General features: G+C 32.6%; 2 protein-coding genes across 2 annotated transcripts; both read right to left on the bottom strand.

The window, feature by feature from the left end:
• Positions 1-263: 263 nt before the first annotated feature.
• Positions 264-6,328, bottom strand: LOC140054411 (ropporin-1-like protein). Its single transcript, XM_072099387.1, has 6 exons — positions 6,196-6,328; positions 4,767-4,907; positions 4,001-4,124; positions 3,264-3,425; positions 1,548-1,723; positions 264-599 (listed from the first exon to the last, which is right to left on the bottom strand). The coding sequence occupies exons 2-6, from the start codon at positions 4,904-4,906 to the stop codon at positions 530-532; spliced, it is 672 nt and encodes a 223-aa protein (XP_071955488.1). The 5' UTR covers position 4,907; positions 6,196-6,328; the 3' UTR covers positions 264-529.
• A 198-nt stretch (positions 6,329-6,526) lies between these two features.
• On the bottom strand, positions 6,527-17,640 carry LOC140055120 (uncharacterized). Its single transcript, XM_072100335.1, has 5 exons — positions 17,245-17,640; positions 10,336-10,497; positions 9,680-9,758; positions 9,432-9,475; positions 6,527-8,903 (listed from the first exon to the last, which is right to left on the bottom strand). The coding sequence occupies exons 1-5, from the start codon at positions 17,312-17,314 to the stop codon at positions 8,740-8,742; spliced, it is 519 nt and encodes a 172-aa protein (XP_071956436.1). The 5' UTR covers positions 17,315-17,640; the 3' UTR covers positions 6,527-8,739.
• Positions 17,641-21,775: the final 4,135 nt, after the last annotated feature.

Genomic DNA, 21,775 nt, shown 5'->3' with positions numbered 1-21,775 from the left:
TGGTAGTTAACACAATAGTATAGAGGCAGAAAAGCTATATACTGTATGTCTCTGGGTTGAGTTGCCAAGCAGTTAGACCATAATACAATAAAATCGCCACATGTTTGCCATAATTTTATGTTTCTGAGAACTAAATACTTATTAAAATAATAAAACACTAGACACAATAAGCATAATGTACATTTTATATTATCAACAGTTAACTTCTAAACAAAAATTAAACACTTTTTATATATATACAGTACATAAGATCTTATTAAAACTAAATTTGTTTTTACCCTGACAGTAAAACAACAATATCATTTTCAAATAAAGATTATGAAATTAAAAACAATAAAAAACAATTTTTTGGTTAAAAATGTAGTTTAAAACAATTCTGATAAAAATGCTTTATAAAGAAAATTATCTTTTTTATGAGAAATAACATTCTTTACAAAAAAAACCATTCAGTTGCTATTTGTTGAAATATGAATAAGTAAAGTTTGCCGGTCATGTTTTTTACAATGATAAGAATATGTTAGTGTTTTTTTTATGGGCCAAGTTTCGGGCAGTCTTGACTTAGAAAATTCCTTGGTTGGACCATGCCTTCTTGTTTATCACTGTAAAAAACAAATAGAATTTTCAATTTGCATACCTGTCATTTGATTCACATAAGGAATACAGTAAACACTGATTAAAGGGACACTTTCAGGACACAACATAGTATCTCCTGTATAATGGTGTACCCTTAATATTGGTCAGCTATAGTGTTGTCCCTTGTTAATTTCATGGAATGTGGCCGAATGTATAGAAAGGTAAAAATAAAAATATATTTGAGAGGTTTGCTTTGCAGTAAAGCTACTTTACGTGTCATCACCAAAGAATTGGAGTTTCTTTGTTCAAAACAACACTTTTGTTTTCATATGACAACTATGCAGCTATCAAGTCTAACAGTCATCCTTTGCATGCATATGCTTCAATAATACCATTTTGATATGTGTGTAGCCTAGTGGCATGTCCTGTAAACCATCGCAACCATGCAAAGCACACTACGTCACTGACAGATACCATGGATAGATAGTTGGGACATGGCTCACAGAGCACACTATGTCACTGACAGATACCATGGATAGATAGTTGGGACATGGCTCACAAAGCACACTACGTCACTGACAGATACCATGGATAGATAGTTGGGACATGGCTCACAAAGCACACTATGTCACTGACAGATACCATGGATAGATAGTTGGGACATGGCTCACAAAGCACACTATGTCACTGACAGATACCATGGATAGATAGTTGGGACATGGCTCACAAAGCACACTATGTCACTGACAGATACCATGGATAGATAGTTGGGACATGGCTCACAAAGCACACTATGTCACTGACAGATACCATGGATAGATAGTTGGGACATGGCTCACAAAGCACACTATGTCACTGACAGATACCATGGAGAGATAGTTGGGACATGGCTCACAAAGCACACTATGTCACTGACAGATACCATGGATAGATAGTTGGGACATGGCTCACAAAGCAGAGCATAAGAAACTTACACATGATATTGGAGGTAGGTGTAAACGCTTTCTGTTTGTTCCTCTGAGATCTCTCCGTCAATCTGTGCAAGATACGTATACAGTTCTTTGAATCGCTCGAATGGAATACGAGCAGCGCCACCCTCGGCGTCTCTTGTTAAGATTTCACAAACAGTTTTCATTGCTGTTGTAATATTCTATGGAGATAAAATATTACTAGAATTAATTTTACAGTAGGAAAAACTTAAAGATGTGTTGTCCTTCAAAAACATGAAAAATGAAGATTAGTTAAATCAGACTTTGAATATGTTATTTTGTAGTTTTAATAAGTTAATCACTTCCGTAGAAAATAAAAAGAAAAAAAAACTAATGTTTTCACTTATAAAATGACAAAATAAATGGTTAAATTCAACCAAAAACCCATTGGCTGGCAGTGAATTTGACCATTTTTTGCTTTAAATTACAGTTGTTTAATAGGTAAATACATTTTTTTTGTCGATCCAATTTTTGGTCAAAGTGTAAATATTTTTTCTTTAAAAGATATTTAAAAAGTCAAAATAATGTTAATTATAATACTTATTATGTGGCTTTTTCTAATTTTCTCAGCCATGTCTCAGGCAAGTTATTAATCTACAAATGTACATTACTCAAAACTGATAATTTGAAGTATATTTTCATGAAGAAATATAATCTTTTTTGTTGTTGCAAAAGATACAAAAAGTCAAAATAATGTTAAATTATAATACTTATTATGTGGCTTTTTCTAATTTTCTCAGCCATGTCTCAGGCAAGTTAATAATCTACAAATGTACATTACTCAAAACTGATAATTTGAAGTATATTTTCTTGAAGAATTATAATCTTTTTTGTTGTTGCAAAAGATATAAAAAGTCAAAATAATGTTAATTATAATACTTATTATGTGGCTTTTTCTAATTTTCTCAGCCATGTCTCAGGCAAGTTATTAATCTACAAATGTACATTACTCAAAACCAATAATTTGAAGTATATTTTCTTGAAGAAATATAATCAATTTATAATAATACATTTAGTATAAAAACATATTGATTTACTGCAATCCTATTCTTCTTATTAATGAACTTATTCTAGTTACTATGACAACTAGTAACCAGATCAAATTATGTAAAATATTGATTACCAGCATTCAGTTCATATACCACCACTACCAATATTGAAAATTAAGCACTACACCTCATGAACTAAATTTTGAACTTAATTCATATAAAATGCTTTGCAAATTTTGAAACTACAGCTCTACATTCCAAGTTATACAATATTACACAAAATAACTAACTAATGTTTTGTAAAACAAAAATGTTAACTTCAATATTTTATTTAAGTAAAATAAATAAAATATTGAGAAGTTAACATTTTTGTTTTGTTAGAGTACATCTATAAATATAATAAAAGAAATAAAAATAAATAAAAAGATAAGATTTCTCATTAATAACAAAAACACCAGAGTTGAACAGCTGAATGAAATCCGACGTCAGAATATAGGCCTACAAACTAAACGCAGGTGTTGCTTAGGGTCACATCTCGAACATTTATTTGTATTTAAATACTTGAAATATTTGCGCTTTTTTTTTATTGGAAAAACTCTGGCGTTGCAGGATTGATGCCGAATGGGTCTCTCAGACCTTTAACATGAATGGTACTCAAGCACTCCGGACAGACTCTCCAGAGATGAATGTGAAAAACGCACGTTATACTTACACCACCTAATGCTGAGCAAGCCAAGCCAAAGAATTTCAACCACTCAATGTCTTCACCAAAGCTGCCTAGCTGGATTAAACTGTACAGTTTTTCTTTTGGCAAACACATGTCTCTCCATTTCTTTTCAAGTTCTGTCAGTGTGCACATTTTTTTGGGTCCAAGCTTCAGAAGAAAAACAGAAATACTAAAATTAATATGAAAGTACAGACTTGTGCTTAAATATATTGTCCCCAAAAGACTTTGAATAGGCCATTTTGCAGTTTTAATATAGTTAATCACTTCCGCAGAAAAAAAAAAATGTTTTCACTTATAAAGACAAAATAAAACCGTTAAATCTAACCAAAATCCCATTTACTTTCAGTAAATTTGACTATTTTAAATTAGTTTTTTAAGGAAAATAATTTTTTTTCATCCAATTTTTGTGTGAATAACCAATGTGACATTTAAATGGCATATTCAACAAAAACATGTAAAAAAATATATTTTCAGTGGGACAATACAGTATCTTTAATGCAACTGTATATACACTATTGCCTCTATAATATTTCCAAATTACTCAAGAATTGCCAAAAGTGTTCATTCACTGTTTTTCAAATGTGGCAATGGAGTTCAGAGAATAAACATAAACAAGACATGCTACACAAAGTCTTATAACAAGTCTTCATTGGGAGAGTGGGGTTCTTTGTTTTTTCTGGATAAATATTATTTATTACATTCAATAACCAGTTTGTTTGTACCTGTCGATTTAATACCGATAGTATTCCTGGTGTGATGCCAGTATCTGTCTTCTGTGTTGCTACTGGCATTTCAAGCCTCTCCTTGACAGGAGGTGTCTCACCACTTGAAAGTGCATTAAAATATCTAAAATAAGAAAAATATTTTTTTTTTTTTATTTCATACGCATCCAACAGTGAGCAACTCGTAAATTACAGGATAGATAAACTATTTGATAACTTGTCATGCTTATAAACTATGTCTAATTTAAGGCTTACGGAGTGGAGTTGAAAAAGTTGCGAGTCACAAACCTGGCACTACTGTAGGCCAGGATTGAAACCTGGACCATGGGATGCATGTTAATATATAATTCTACCTTGGGTCTGAGGCTACATATGGGCAAACAAGAAGAGAAGATGGAGTGTGTGTATCTACTGTGCTATTGCACTATAACACACAATATAGATTCAAAAATATAAAATGTGGTCATTTTAGTAAGACTCTATCCAGTAGAATAAAAATTGATGTGAATTAAGCTCAGTCTACACTATCAAAGTACTTTGACAAAAAACATGTGACATGCCTAAATGTGGTAGTAATAATGACATCATCTTGTCCATGTAGACATGGCTTAACATTAAATTTACAAACAAAATTGATGTGATTTGTGAATTAAGTTCTGTCTACACAATCAAACTAGTTTGACAAAAAAGTGTAATGTGCCCAAATATGGTAGTAATATATATACAGTATTGTGTCCATGTAGACAGAGCTTATCATTAAACTTACGCAGATGACCACTGAAGCACATCAGTTGGTTGTGTTCGGATTGCAGCTTTTGTGAATTGTTTTAAGATATCTGGTAGTTCTGGTGGAATGTTGATCTGTTGAGAGCAGTACATTGGCGTATCATCTCCAACGGCAGGCATTCTTTTAAAGAAAAAAAATCAAATATGATTTAGATTAGAAGTCATGTATGTCTTTAACTAAGAAGTTCCTGTAATGTAAAATGTTTTATGAAATATAACTGAGTTTAAACAAGAACTTAAATAAAGAAGTGTTATTGGCAAGAATAAAAGTGATTCATGTATTGTATTTTACAGTATTGTTCTTGTGTTATGTCCTACTGTAGTAGTGTGAACCAAGCTTTACATATTTACTTACTATCTGTTTACATTGAGGAATTAAACTACTTTCTCCTTGACTGTATAGGCCTATTACACTTTCATATATATATACTGTAGATAGTGTTGTATTAATATTGTTTGCAGGAGTAGATAAGATAGATATAGCCTTGGTCTTAAACCAACACTCAGCAAAAAGAAAATACAGGTAGACCTAATAATAATATATACAGTAATAAATATAGGCTACAACCTCTATCAGTTGGCCTGGATTTTATAAGATACGAAAAAAATTCTTCATAAAAATACAAAGAAATTTTGGATGTAGAGTGAACTACAGCAATTTTATTTAAATAGATTAGGCCTAGGCCTACTGTATGTCAACAAAAAGTGTAAAAAGTATACAGCGAAAGAAAAAAAAAATAGAACATAAAAAAAATATATTAAAGATAAGAATAAACATACAATTTGTATTAAAAAATTCAAAGAAATTTTGGCTGTATGTAGTAGTAGGGCTTACAGCAATTTGATTAAATAAATATATGTTTTAAAAAAAGTGTAAAAAGTATTCTTTACGTCAAAATTTAAAAAAATGTGTTCAAATATCGTATTAATTAATGCATGCATATGAATAAACACGTTTCTCGAATAAAGGCGCCCGAATATATACAGTAAATTATTTATCAAAATAAATAAATTTAATAAAGTAAACTCAATTTTTCAAGTTCATTATTTATTAATATTAATATAATTATTATTAATCATAAATCTACCAACGTGTAAATGTATGATTGGATAGGCCTATATTTCTATATACTGTAGTAAATTAGGAAAATCAACCAAGCTTGCAATCAATTATCAATATAATCAATATCTTATCGATCCTTCCACTTTCTTCACACTGTGCTTTTCTCGCTAGCCCCCTAAGCTTCTTTCCTAATAAAAAGTGCTCCCACCCCTAGCATAGGCCTAGCTAGGCCTATATGCTCCCTAAGACCCTAGCTCGTCTCTCTTTATTCGCCTGACCGAGCGGCCTAGACTTTAGCAAGCAAATACAAGTTAAAAACTACTATTAGAAAATTAATTTTACTTACGTATAATATATGTGTTAAAAAACAAATGTCTATGTCTGAAATACGTTATTTTACTTCATAAAAAAGAGTAAACACTGCAGTTGATAACAAAAACTCAGTCAGACTGTTGTTTTCGATGGTTGCATGGTAGCGTATACTATGCGCAGTTTCGATGCGCATGGATTATTCAACTGTACGCCCTCTATATCGTCACCAGTTTACGGTTCTGTTTGTTTGGAATTGACATTTTATAATCACTCGTACGATAAATAAGTTATAAATTGTAAGAATAATAAAAAAGAAAGAGATTAAAGTAAATCCATATATGGCATATTCATTCGTATTGTTATACATGTCTATATGTCTCGTACAATATAAAACGAATAGGTCGTCATTATTCATCACATCATATTATCATTCCCATCTACTCTTCTCCACGCCCTCCGAGTTCCCATCAATCATATCAAGTACAACAACAACATCTTTTTTTTTATGTTTATAATACTGTTCAAATAATAATAAACTTTGATCACTTGAGAGAGTATTTATAAAAGAGCATGCGCACAATTATATACAATATTAAAAGCTTATTATTTACTACGGTCCACTACAAATCTGAGACCGTTTGGTAAGAATGGTTGGGGTTTACACAACGATTGGTATAATTCGTTTATTTACATTATAAACATTTTTTTATAAGTAGGCCTATATCAACGTTGTTGAGCTTGGCTTTTGGATGTGGGCAGTTGATCTGACATACGTTAGGGAATCTACTATCAATCCAATACTCTGACATACGGTAGGGAATCTACTATCAACCAATACTCTGACATACGGTAGGGAATCTAATATCAACCAATACTCTGACATACGTTAGGGAATCTACTATCAATCCAATACTCTGACATACGTTAGGGAATCTACTATCAATCCAATACTCTGACACACGGTAGGGAATCTACTATCAATCCAATACTCTGACATACGGTAGGGAATCTACTATCAATCCAATACTCTGACATACGGTAGGGAATCTACTATCAACCAATACTCTGACATACGGTAGGGAATCTACTATCAACCAATACTCTGAAATACGGTAGGGAATCTACTATCAATCCAATACTCTGACATACGGTAGGGAATCTACTATCAATCCAATACTCTGACATACGGTAGGGAATCTACTATCAATCCAATACCCTGACATACGTTAGGGAATCTACTATCAACCAATACTCTGACATACGGTAGGGAATCTACTATCAATCCAATACTCTGACATACGGTAGGGAATCTACTATCAATCCAATACTCTGACATACGGTAGGGAATCTACTATCAATCCAATACTCTGACATACGGTAGGGAATCTACTATCAATCCAATACTCTGACATACGGTAAGGAATCTACTATCAATCCAATACTCTGACATACGGTAGGCTAAGAATAATGTGTACCTACTCCACCGTCATTGCTAAATCTATAATACACAAACATCGATAAACAAGGAAGAATATTATAATTTTACGTAACAACCTACTTTTTATGTTGTAATTTCTACTTTAAACTGCAGCATATTCTATACATATTTTATTAGCTACAAAATCCAATACATACACAGAAGTACATTATACAAAAAGATAGAAAATATTGTCATGGAGAAAAGTGAGCTGCTGGTGGTCTTTTTTTTTCAAGGCAGGACCGAGTTTAATAAACGTACAACTTTAACGAATGCAAATACTCTATCGATTCCACTCATAAACATGTATTTATCTCATAACACACTTACTGTAAATGTCGAAGGCACTAGGCTCTCGGCGGGAATCTGAGCTTGCCTGGTATTAGAGCCGTTATAATTGACGCACACTACACGTTGGTTTTTAAACGAGAAACAGTACATTTTCTTAACATAACTGAATATGCAATTTACCACCTGAATGTGTAATTAAACACCTAATAATGTACAGCACGTGATACTGTATCAACCAATCATATGATAAGTTACACTTAGAAGTATTTTTACAATTAGATACTTAAGAGTTACAGTTTGCTGATGATACGTGAAGAAAAAAGTACATTTATTTCTATATGGATAATTAAATATAACTTTACCTCAGCACGTATGATTTCGCTTTTTGACTTTTTAACTTTAAATATTATGTCCACGCAACTTATAATAACATAATGTTTACATTATAAAGGTTTTTTCCCACTAAGACGCAACGCAAGCAAGTCGACCAATCACAAACGACTACTCTTCAAATGATCCATCGCTTGTGATTGGTCAAATTAATATGCGTCGCGTTACGTCCTTGCGTTGCGTCCTAGTGGGAACCAAGCTTAAAACACACTTCACTGTGTATTTAGGTGCGGTAATTTTGCGGTAACTGTACTGTGTCATAAAAATAGTATTATTGGCCAACGTAACTACGGCGTATCGTAATAATTGCATAGATACTATGACTACGACGACGATCCATTCATTTTTTACGCCATTCTAAATTTTTATTTTAAGAGCTGCACATGATAAGCATAGTAAGGGCATTGAGTTTTTCATTCTTTATTTTGTATACATGTGCCAGTAAAATGTGCGTAGAAAAAAACTATAGTTTGGTAAACACTCGCACGTTAGACAACCTTTACTATTACGCATCCTGCCGTATGGACAAAATGGCGGCACCTCTCCGCAATCGTCTGTAACACATTCATCAAAACCTTCGTTATCTGTCAAAGAACAAGTTAAAACGTTTAATACAGTAGCATCCATGTTATACCTTCGAGACCCAACAAAGTGTCCTCTTAATAGGGATGGCCTCTGAGTAGGAGTGTCTCCTGAATAGGGGGTTGACTGTAAGATATTTAGACTGTTGAGATAATTTAGGATTTGAAGTCAATTAATATACTGATATTATAAAGATAAACACATTTACATGCACATGCACATTTCCATTACCTAAATTGACATTCAAACGCAGCTTATCTTTAAAAAAAAGCCAAGTGGGCTTCTTTTCTAGATTACTTTTGCAAACCATAGACGTACAGGGGGCTTTTTTTTGAGATGGACTTCTTTTCAAAAATAAGCCCCCTGGGCATGTATGCTCTTCGTTTGCTAAATATCCCCTTAATGGGAGTGCCCCCTAAATAGGAATGTCCCATAGGAGTGGGTTCAATACTAATAATGATATATCTGAAGGTTGACGGAATATGTTTTTATGGAACAGGTTAAAAGAACACATTATTAATGATACTTACAGCAGTATACACAAGCCCATCGTTTTTTACCACCTGCACAAAAACTATATAAAAAAATAATGAGATATTTCATCAAAATCAATTTTATTCCATAAAATTAGGTACCGCAAAAAATATATATAGAAATACTGTATACCAAACAGGATACAGTTGTTCATTCCAAGTTAAACGAATGATGATCGAAAAGAAACTTTTTAAAAGAAGTTATGAACCATAAATGTATATTTCTTAAGATATGATATACATACCAGGGTTGTCCGCATTTTCCTATTGCCACCTCGCTATACTTATACCACGAACTACCAGATTTGCATGATGTCTGCTGACCTACAAATGAAAAGCAATACAATACTGTATTATATAAAACGTGACGTCAAATTGTACATTTTTAGATTATTGTAATTGTTGACCACTGTGCTTCACCACAGATAGCACAGTTTATTGCGGTACCGCAGAAAACATGAGGATGACATATTTGCCTACAATGCAAGCCTAAGGGTACGTAGATCCGGGTACGCTTAGAATGCACCGAACATTCCTTTAACTTTAAATACAAATCCTTTGTTTTTGATACCGTAAACTAAAGTAGGACATGAACTATTTAACCTGTTTGTTAATATTTCACCTAGTTTTACAAATTGTAAGAATATCAGTTGTCAGCAAGTTTTCATGCATTTAAAAGGTGCTGAAAAGATGGAATCGGCATATTTATAAAGTAGGCCAATGTAATTATGTGGATTAAAATTCATGAAAACAAAATCAATTTCGGTTGCTGATGTTTCTAACAGACATACATAGCCCTTCCTACTACTCCATTCCTCTTTCAACCACCCCAGGCGAATTTACATTATTATATAGATTTCGAGTTATTTATACCATATCATACTAAGATACTAGTTCGTACCAATTCCACAAGTTCCGTCGTGCATTTGGTATATAAATCTTGATTCGCAATTTCGGTACGCCTCCATTTCGCACTTGTTTCTATAACTTGCTGAATTGCTCGCACATACGGGTCTCCACTTCTTCGTGCAGTTGTTCTGTTTCATATACTCCTTCATACATGCTGTAAAGCAACAGAGAAAATAAATTGGTGATGAATACGTTGCAACACGGGTTCAGTTTAGTTCTTCCCACCAGGACGCAACGTACGTAAGGACACAATGCGCAAGCAAGCGACGTGTTCGAATAATCCATTGCTGATTTTATTGTTCGCTTGCGTTGCGGCTTACGCCCTTGCGTTGCGTTGTGAGAACCAATCTTTACTTTCACCAAGAAATAAGTGATCGCTTTCTAAATAAAATATTTACATAATTGATAAAATTGCTACAGGGGGTCTATTAAAAAATGTAGGGATATAAAATATACGATATTTATTATGTATTATATAATTTGATTTAAGACGCATTTATATTATGGTATTTAATATGTAAATTGTTGTTTTCGTCGTGTGTTCTGTTTGTGTGTCTTGCTTGTTAAAGCTTGGTTCCCACTAGAACGTAACGCAAGGACGTAAACGCAACGCAAGCGTTTTAACCAATGACAAGCGAAGTTATAGACAGTTAGCAATCACAAGCGAATAAGCCATCGCTTGTGATTGGTCAATTCACTTGCGTTGCGTTACGTCATTGCGTTGCGTCGCTAGTGGGAACCACGCTATTAGAAATATATTAACTTTACTTATGGCCTTCCCTACACAAGTTTCAATTGGTTTTACCATTTGATTTTACTTTTTGGGACTTTGCCACTTTCATAACTTAAAGAAATTTATTAGCATTTTTTTATAGACACTTCTTTCTTTTAAAAGTTTTAATCTCATAATTTATTTGTAAATTGAAAGAAATGTTTCTTGAATGAAATTTAATATAAATATCCATTGCATATACATATACATACCTCCAAATTACTGTATTTTAAATGTGTTATAAACGTGTTCTTACAAAAATGTAGTGGTTTGGTTGTATAGAGTATGACCTGATATAAAATAGAAGTTATATAGCCTACAATATCATATTGCGTCCAGGGAGATAATAATGGTCATGATACGCCTATATACTCAGGTCGCCTACGGTGCCAACTTTTAAAACAGTTAGTGTAGGCCTACATATCTTTTTCATTCCACATACTGAGCTTAGTTACTTATAACATTAATACTTAATACACGAGTTAATGTTGCCTAATATTTCATGTAATTCATTACCTGGTAACCACGTGCCACAGTGACGGTGTAAATGATTTTGTCATCATTGTAGGCCTATATGTCAAACATGAATTTGATTGTAAAACATACAAGAACGTAAATAAATATTGAAGGTATAGCAAGCCTATGTACTCCTCCTTTAGCATCCATTTTCTTAAGGATATATTGTCCACCTAAAAAATGTTTGTTGAATATGTCATTTGATGTCACATAATAGTTATTCACTTTGACCGAAAACTGGATCGAAAAAATGAAATATTTACCTGAAAAAACGTAATTTAAAGCAAAAAAATATTTAAATTGTCTGTCAGACAATGAGTTTTTGGTTATAATTAACCCTTTCTTTGACTTTTTATAAGTGAAATAATTATTTTCCTTGGGTTTTTTTTTCTACAGAAGTGAATAACTTTATTAAAACTACAAAATATGGGATTTTGGAAATCACCTTCGTGAGAGGAACACCTGTATCGCCGAAGAAGATGCTCATGTGTAATCTAATTATTCAGGTTGCATGTCCATATAACCACGTAAATGCAGACCACTGTTGTGAGAACCGGGTTATGATAATATACACTACTCTGGTGTTCTTATTACTAAACTTTCCTATTGTGAAAATGCTAAAAACGTCAATTATTTATTTATTATACAAGATACACGAAACACTATTCGTCTTCATAAAAAAAACCACATTAATGCACTAAAACTTGATATTCTTACAATTCCGATCAAATAAGTCTACCACCAAAAAGACAAAAACTTAAATTTTCAGTAGGCCTATCACTATAGCTAGCTTGATGTTGACAAGAAATCTATTAAGAGGGGTTGGCTATTTCATATATTTCCTCTCGTTTATCATGAAAAAGCGTCCCCCATATTGAGAGTGACACCCCGCCCCTCCCCCACAAAAAATTCTACTGCACTATGATGCGCAGTTCAATCAACTAATGAGAGTGACACCCCGCCCCCTCCCCCACAAACAATTCTACTGCACTATGATGCGCAGTTCAATCAACTAATTTTGAAACTACACGGTGTATATTTTGTGTGTGATTTAAACATTTATCGCAGCCTGAATATTTGCCCCAACAATTTCTTACCATTATCTAATGATTTTTTATTCAATTTTTTGTTATATTGCATGATAACCCAGTCTGTTAAAAGCATCGAAATTACATCATTGAATAATATCATGCTAATCAATTGATTAACTGGTATGCAACTTGTGTTGGCTTAGTGATAGATATGGCTGATATCTATAAGCTTATTGGTTTACGTTGGAGTCAATGACATTATTATTTGACCATGTTTGAGGTAGGTCACGGTATACTAATTATTGCTGAAGATTATATTGATAATATGCCGTTTATATTTTTCACATACTCTTTTTATGTACATTTGATTATTTCGATACTGGTGGTGTACTATTTTGACCTCAACATCTCATTTCTTTCTTTCAATTGAAGCATAATATCTGATTTACAAAGGTTCACAAAAACACACCAGGCAATATTACTGTATTTATTGTGATAGTATCACGTACCAATGTACCAATTACAAATGTAAAACGCGACCAGTCAGTAAAACACGCGGCTTAATGTTCAAATTGTATTAAATAGTCGGATGAGACGTAAAATCATTGGGTGGGGGGGGGGGGGGGTGGGAATAGAAAAATACTGTTAAATCCAAATGTAGGGTATGCGCGAGAATGTATTAAAGAGGCAACATCCATCGATATTTAACAAAATTGTCTTAACATCTTTTTTCTTCTTATTTTGATAGGATAGTATATACAGATGCCTTTTTCACTCGAGCTCCTGTGAATACTGTTCCGGCGAGCTTCAACATGCTGGAGAACGGATTGGTGTAAATGATTCCTCTGCTTTTCTTTTTTTTTTGTTATCTTAGGATCTTTTATGGATCATTTGTATGAAAAGTCCCTACACGAAGCTTAACAGAGTTCATGCAGTGGATCTTGCCGGCTCCCATCATGTTTTCTGCAATAATTCCAGTCAATTAAATCTTCAAGTAAAAATCACCAGAACAGAGTCAACGTTAATTTCCTTTCGCAATACACGAAACTGATTGCCTCTGATGCTGAAAAAAGAAGCAACTAAAAGACATTTCAACCATGACAAGACCAGCGCGACCATGATCACACTATTTCCGCGAAAACACAATATTGCTCTATTAATTATTCCTTCCGTTCTTTCAAGGGTGTCACATGGGATGGGGTAATTGCAATTGAGGTAGGGGTCACTAGTAGCATTGGGCCTACAATTTAATGTTTTCTTTTAATGCTTATAAGAAAATTACACTGTGTTGTCCTAATATTATTTAAGTGTTGTGCATGTGAGTTGTGTAACTATACAGTTGGATTAATAAATTGGTCAACTTATCTCAATTTCAAACTTATTTCACTATTTATCATTTTTTAATGTAATTTATTCTTGTTTTTGTTGTTATTGATATAACTTCTTATTACCTTATTGTATTTTAAGCGTCTCGGCTTAAAGGCTTTGCTTATTTTGAGTTTCCTTTTCCATAACCTTTTGATGACATCTTTGTACATTAGTTTTATGGAATAAATTAATTTTGATTGATTAAAAAATAGTGTGTGTTAAATGCACTTCATCCGAAACGTTTGTAAAAAAACAAAACCATTCCACATAGTTGATTTAAAATAATATGACACCCTAATAACTTCGTTTGAAAAATTACAATTATAATTTCAATTTAATATACTAATAGCGATAATGTATATTGTGCTAACTTTACCTTGTAATTTTAAGTTTTTTTTTAAAGTTCAATTTAAGTTCATTGCGAATTATGTCTACATGCATCTAATGACTTCAAACTGACGCTTAAACTTATAATATTCTATTACACTATTCAATGGATTGCCTATTTAAACTGGTCATTCGACCATTATTGAACTTCATGTAGTTTATACAGTACTACTAAACTGTCCTGCTGCGATGGCCCGAGGCACCAGCGTATTTTACATATCCCATTTCTTTGCCATGTTTTCGTTAAATTTGAAAGTAATAGAGAATTGACGATACTCCCGCTAATTTTTAGACCAGTGGATTTAAAGCATATTTGATATAATTAATATTCATAATATTGCATGCCATAACAAAAGCTTTCATTATTATTAGTCGCTAATATTATTAGTAATATATCTTAACGTGGTTTCAATATAAATTTGATTATTTTAATTATACATGGCAGGTTGGTATGTTTTTAAAGAGAGCGCAGCTAAACTGACGAATATTGACCTACGGCAGTGTGCGTCTAGCATGAAGGTGTATAATATCTCCGTGGGCTAACTATAGGCCTATCGTGATGTTAGGCATGCGTTCACACAATTTGTAAAACTAATTACAGATTATTTTCGAAAGTGACCAGGACGTCACAATGATTGGAACCTAATAACCTAATGGACAACGTCTAGTTTACCATTGTCTGGATTGACATGCCAATTTTTGTTGTGTGTTAAAATAATATTATAGGCAACGCATCCGATTGATCAATTTCAATCATCCATCGACGGGCACCCATAGCCAGTGACGTCAAAAGGTCCTTGGCAGAACTTCCAAATGTAAGAATGGTGTTATAGCGATGCTACTGAGCTGTTTCGGTAATTTTGAAATTTTAATTGATTAAATATTACATTCTTATATATGGATATTTGGTCGCAGATCATACTAAATTGAGCTAAACTATTATTCTGTTACTTTAAGCATCACGAGGGATTTAACTATTTGGTAATGACACTGTTAACATGCGTGACTTCAATGATGATCATAGACTCAATTCTGGCTCCAGTCCGATTGTTTAATTCTAGAAGCTTAGCAATAGATTAGCAATAGGCCTATATTGACGAATTTTTAATCTAAAAATATTCAATAATAATTGTCTAATATTCTTATTTTCAGATGCTTTTGGCTTTTACTATGTATAGGCCATTTTAATGTCACATATAATAAGTTTATTACCTTTAAATACAAATTGGATGACGAAAATGTTGCCAGATAAAACGGAATTTTAAGCAAAAAAAAACCCGGAAGATTATTTATGGAAGTCAATGGGTTCTGGTTAAAATTGTTTTTGGTATTTTTTCGGAATCAATATTTTCGTTCATTTTTTACTTTGGCAAACGTTTCTCAAGGCCGTAGCGAGAGGTAAAAAAAGACAAGGCAAAGATGCTTTAAATATAATTTTTTATAAAACATGACGATCTGTGTGTGCTGGGGAGTTAGGGTGGGTGGGGAAAATTGAAAATTTCAGACGAGACGAGCGCCTCGTCTGCCTCATGCTGGCTACGGCCCTGTTATTAAAACTACAAAATGGCTTATTCCAATTTTTTGTTTTGAGAGACAATACATTTTTAACTTGCAAGAAGCTAAGCACATGACCTTCAACTCTTCAATACATAATATTGTCCACCCGTCGTCTAAAGGCTGAATTCACATTTAATTCGATCAGACATGAAGATTCAAAATTGAAATTTCAAACGCTTGATATGTCATATCCAACAGTAAATTCACCTGTAATGTACTAATTCACTTATTATTGTCAGGCCATGTTTTTTATTCGAGTTTGTTTTAAAACGACGACGACCCACCCTGATGCATAATGGTAATTGGACCCCACTCCTCCTACCTTCTCGAAAATAGCAGCGCATCTATATATTTTTTATGGTGCTCAGATGGTGAGGCCACACCCCCACCGATGTATTATAAGCGTTTGTCTATGATTACACTTTTTTTATACTGCCGATTTTTTTCATACTGAAATTTGTTTTTGCTAATTAATGAATAATTAATTGATTCTGTAATGTATCGTACAAGAAACCAACGAATCAAAATACAAATATCCTCATATACACGATGTTTTTTTGTATTTATATTATCGATATGCGATGAACGTGACATTTTTACGATAGCTAGGCAACAGGGGTGTAATGGGACTCAATACGATATCTACGCCCGTCTCTACAACTTAATTATAACTAGTGGGACATTTTTATCTTTTAATCTTGACATCCACATTTTACTCTATCATGTGACGTAAACAGCAATCACGATTATATTAGGTCTTTGTAACTTTGTAAACCGAACGTTTTTAATACCATTGATACGGTATATACAAATATACATACGTCGACTTCATTAAAGCTCTGTCTACACTATCAAATTTCATGTGACAACAAATGTGATGTGCCCATATATATGGACATGATGATGTCATATCACTACCATATTTGAGAATATCACTACCATATTTTGGCGCATCACAAGTTTTTGTCAAACTACTCAGTTTTATAGTGTAGACAGAGCTTTGCACATCATACCAGTTGCTGTATGCAGGAATAAGTCTATATTGACTTGGCATGGTCAAAACCACCAATACTTTAGTAGTAAATTAACCAAGTATTTAATATCGGGAGAAAATCTAAAATGTCCATACCAAGGTGATTTCACCTCGACAATTATCCCATGAGCCTATTTACAGATAGGTAATCTGAATTTTAAATGAAGTAGAAAGTTACAAACTATTATTTTGTTCTATTATCCTTTGGTTATATATAACAAAAAAACGGTTGCTTACCTGTGGGTCTCAGGGGACGTTGAGCAACTACAAGTCCAAGAAAACAGAAACATAGAAGTAGTCTTAACATGGCTGCCGGATAATAAATTTAATACATGTATCAGTACGTCTGTCAGAGGATCACAGCTGAAAAGGACATCAATAAATGAACACAGTTTTGAATCAATCAATGTTTAATGAGATGGTTATACAAACTCCGCAACGAACAAAAGTTTACAACCACCAGTACGATCAGAATAACTGTACTGTGGCGAATTTCAGACACAAGTACGAATTTAAAGTTATCTAAACGTTCGAACCTGAACACGATAGTGCGAGATAACTTCACGAACAATGATTCCATTTGTGTTGTAACTCATTTGTGCGAACTTGCTGCGTGCTGATTGGTGCAAACTACAGAGGTTGGACAGCTAGCCTGCGGTGTCGATTTTTGTGGCGCGAGTTTGTTGATTTTGTTCAAGGTTTTCATCCGTTTCACGCCGTCATAACTACTGTTATTTTCAACATCGAGACAGACAGTTGTAGGCCTAAATCATGGCCATAGGCAAAACTTCAAAATATTTAAATGAATAAAAAACATTTGGTGTTCAAAGTTGATGGTTTGTGCTGCTTTTAATGAGAAATCATGATACGAATGTTGGTATGGTTGACGTGCGAGAAAGAGATCGCGCCTGGGGGAATTATATTTATTTGGGTTGGAAATAATTTCATGAAAATCTATATTTAAAAGTAAATAATATACAGAATTGTTTCGATTGATATGATTCCTGGAAAATATTTTTAAACTTAGTACCGTATTTCTTTTAAAAAAAAATAGTATTAAAAATAATTGATCCCTTGAAAAAAATAATTTGTTTATATGTTTTTGTTGAGTATCATTTTAATCATATCATAGTTTAATTTTGATCAAAAATTGGAAAAAAAAAATATTTACCTGAAAAACTGTAATTTAACGCTGGAAGTCAATGGGTTTTGGTTGAATTTAACCGTTTATTTTGTCTTTTTATAAGTGAAAATTGTTTTATTTAAAGTTTTTTTTCTACGGAAGTGATTAACTTTATTCAACTGCGAAATGGCCTACGGTATTTAAAGTCTTTTTTTTAATCGTCATTTTTCATGTATTTTGGGACAATACATCTTAACCCATAGTGAATGAAAACTCACCATAATGTTTTAAAGAATCCTTGTTTCTAACTCAGGAAGAGAACGAATAAAAGGGCGTGTGGGGAAATTATGTATTTGCTCGATCCTGTACATCATTAATGAATCGGTAAAAGGTCAGAAAAAAAAACACTGGCGAAATTATTGTAATGAAAATGATATGATTGGGCTGATCATCAGAATAAGTAATTAAACTAAAAAAAATAAAATCACCAATTTAAATCAGTCACAATATTGCTGCAGTTAAAATTCCTGTGACGACCTAAAACATAAAACAGTTTATGTTAGTCATTTATATACTATACTGTTTTAATTTTAATATTTAACGTATATATATTATGTTGTCATTCCTTGTTATGTAGTTCCATGTTATGCTGTGTTCCTGTGACGCCATTTACATTTTAGTCATTTATATGCTATTTTGTTTTAATTCAGCTTTCTATCATGCATTTGTTGTTGAAAGTTCATGAGTAATATCGTGCCAAATTATCTAATGTATTATGATGTGGCCTTGATGATGAGGCACAGAACAACCGGACGGATGCTGGCGCTAAATATTGTTAATTATTCCACTTGCAAATGTATTTGCACAGACTGTCACTCACAGTGATACACTGTTGGATAGTTATATAGGTTTGAGGAGTAACATAAATATCATGACATAAATATCAGGCTATTTCATCATCATCATCAGAGTGGGGTGGGGATACTGATGTAAGGGGCATAATGATGATATAGTAATTACACTGGTACTGCGGCAATAATAAAGATCTGTAGTTTGCTGCCAAGAAGGTCAAATGGCGGTTTGGAAACCATTCCGTCTTGAATCAAGGTCATATACATGGCTGCAGTCGCGTGCAAGTTACTGTGTTTACCGACCGACCGACCGACATAGTGAGCTGTAGAGTCGCGTTGCACGCGACTAAAAATACCCATATCACAGTCATCCCCACTTATGTTTAAAAAAATTGTAATAACATTGTTAAAAATCTTATGGAAACGATTGTGACAACAGATGACGATGATGATGACGATGGTGATGACGACGATGACGATGATGATGACGATGATAGCGATGATGATGACGATGATGATGATAGCGATGATGATGACGATGATAACGATGATGATGACGATGATAGCGATGATGATGACGATTATGATAACGATGACGATGGTGATTGTGATGACGATAGCCATGATGATGATGACGATGATTGGGATGATGATGATGACGCTGATGACGATGGTGATGACGAAGACGATGATGGTTATAATGATCGACGACGATGATTATGATGACGATGATGATGACGATGGTGATGACGATGATGAAGAAGATTATGAATATGTTAATGATGATGACGATAATGATGATGAGGATGACGACGATAGTGGTGATGATGATGACGACCTCTAGCTAGGCCTACAGTTAAAAAAAAACAGTCATTCCTAAACACAATGTATACAATAAGAACAACTTTATGGACATTAACAATATCAACAATCAACTGTTTTAAAACATCTTTGCCAACCCATTATAACATATTAAAAACTCACACACAATTTAAAAATTTTTTTTGAAAAATTGCACAGTAAAATAAATATTAATATAACAATATGATCTAAAATGTTGCAATACATTTATAAGTTATACATCTAATAGGCCTAAAATAGAAATAATCGGAATTTCCAAAATAAATAAATTAAAACTTAATTCTATTTTTTGTACAGCGATTTGGTCAAAAGCGCTGTATAAATCACTATAATATATATAATATAATGGAATCTTAAAATAAAACTAAATAAATATAAAATTATTAAAATAAAACTAAATGCCTATAAAGCATTGAAAACAAAATAATAGCATTTGGCAAAGTGCACGTTTGTACTGTTCAGCTACAAGTCCTAAAAATACATAGGAAATAAGTGACACAATAATTGTGTTATTTTTAGTATTAATAAACGATGACATATATGTCAAACTAACCATTATTATTATTATTATTATTATTTAAACAAAAAATCTTGAATATCAATGCTGTGATAGTAGTAGTTTTGTATGCATTTCTCTGCAAATTATATTAAATTTAATAAATTATGCAGCGTTGTTGACATTAAGTCATATGTTTATATAATTTCATTGTTTATATCTTTAAAGGGGGTTTGTGTCTTAATGGGAAATATTATTTAATGTATATGATTTTGGAACATTATACAATAACCATTCTGGATTTTTTTTTCAAATAAAATTTTTCATATATATTTTTTTAGTTTAATTTTTAGTTCATTGTTTATATTTTTAAAGGGTTTTGTATTTTAAAAGAGAATATTATTTAATGTATATGATTTTGGTTTTACATTATACAATAAACATTCTGGATTTTTTTTTTCAAATCAACTTTTTCATATATATTTTTTTAGTTTACTTTTTATTTAAAAAACCAAACAATATTTGACAGTAAAAATGTCTTCTGTAATTTGACATTGAATATTCTGAGTTTCATGATTTTTTTTTATCTGATACCATTGATATGAAATAGAAATTTTGAGGAAAACAGTAATTAAAAAGATATCAGATAACAAGATGTTAAAATGAATACAAAATACTATTATTGCACGTTTTGGCCTTTTGGTGGCAAGTTTTTTAAACTTTAACCACTTTATATACCGAAGTATGAATCAAAATAATAAATAATATTTTATTCATATTGTCATCAAATAATCAAGTTATAAATGTATTATATAACGACGCTACTGTTTAATCAATTAATATTAATACTTTTACTTTTATATTGTTATCAAGATAGGCCTATTTAATCATTATTTTAAAGTATGTATTTTAAATTGAAACTAAAGGGCATAGAAGACTCACTGTACCTAAATGTTTGCTAGGCCAGAGCCCCTGCCTCCTTTGGGATACATTTATTCAGGGGTCACCCCCACTAACAATCGACACTTTTTCTTGAAAAGAATTAGTGGAAATATGTTTTAACACTAAGGCAAATCTCTATTAAACAAAAAAACAGCTTTCCAGGGGACACCCCTTTTAAGGGGACACTTTCCCTTAAAAAAATTTGAGGAAATATGTTTTAACACTATAGCAAACCTCTATTTAAACAAAAAAAAACAGCTTCCCAGAGGACGCCCCTATTAAGGAGACACTTTCCCTTAAAAAGAATTAGGGGAAATATTTTTTAACACAACGGGCGAGCCCTATTCAGGGGACACTTCTATTAAGGAACACTTTGTTGACTCCCGAAGGTGTCCTCTTAATAGGAGTTCTACTGTAATGTACACAGCAAATATTTTTCTGTGAATATAAACAAACTAAATTGTAAATCTGTGTGCAAAGGCCTACTAAGATTTA

This window comes from Antedon mediterranea, chromosome 7, assembly GCF_964355755.1.
Source record: "Antedon mediterranea chromosome 7, ecAntMedi1.1, whole genome shotgun sequence".
NCBI lineage: Eukaryota > Metazoa > Echinodermata > Crinoidea > Comatulida > Antedonidae > Antedon > Antedon mediterranea.
The sequence above is the reverse complement of the archived record's forward strand: the minus strand, read 5'-3'. Positions and strand labels throughout refer to the sequence as shown.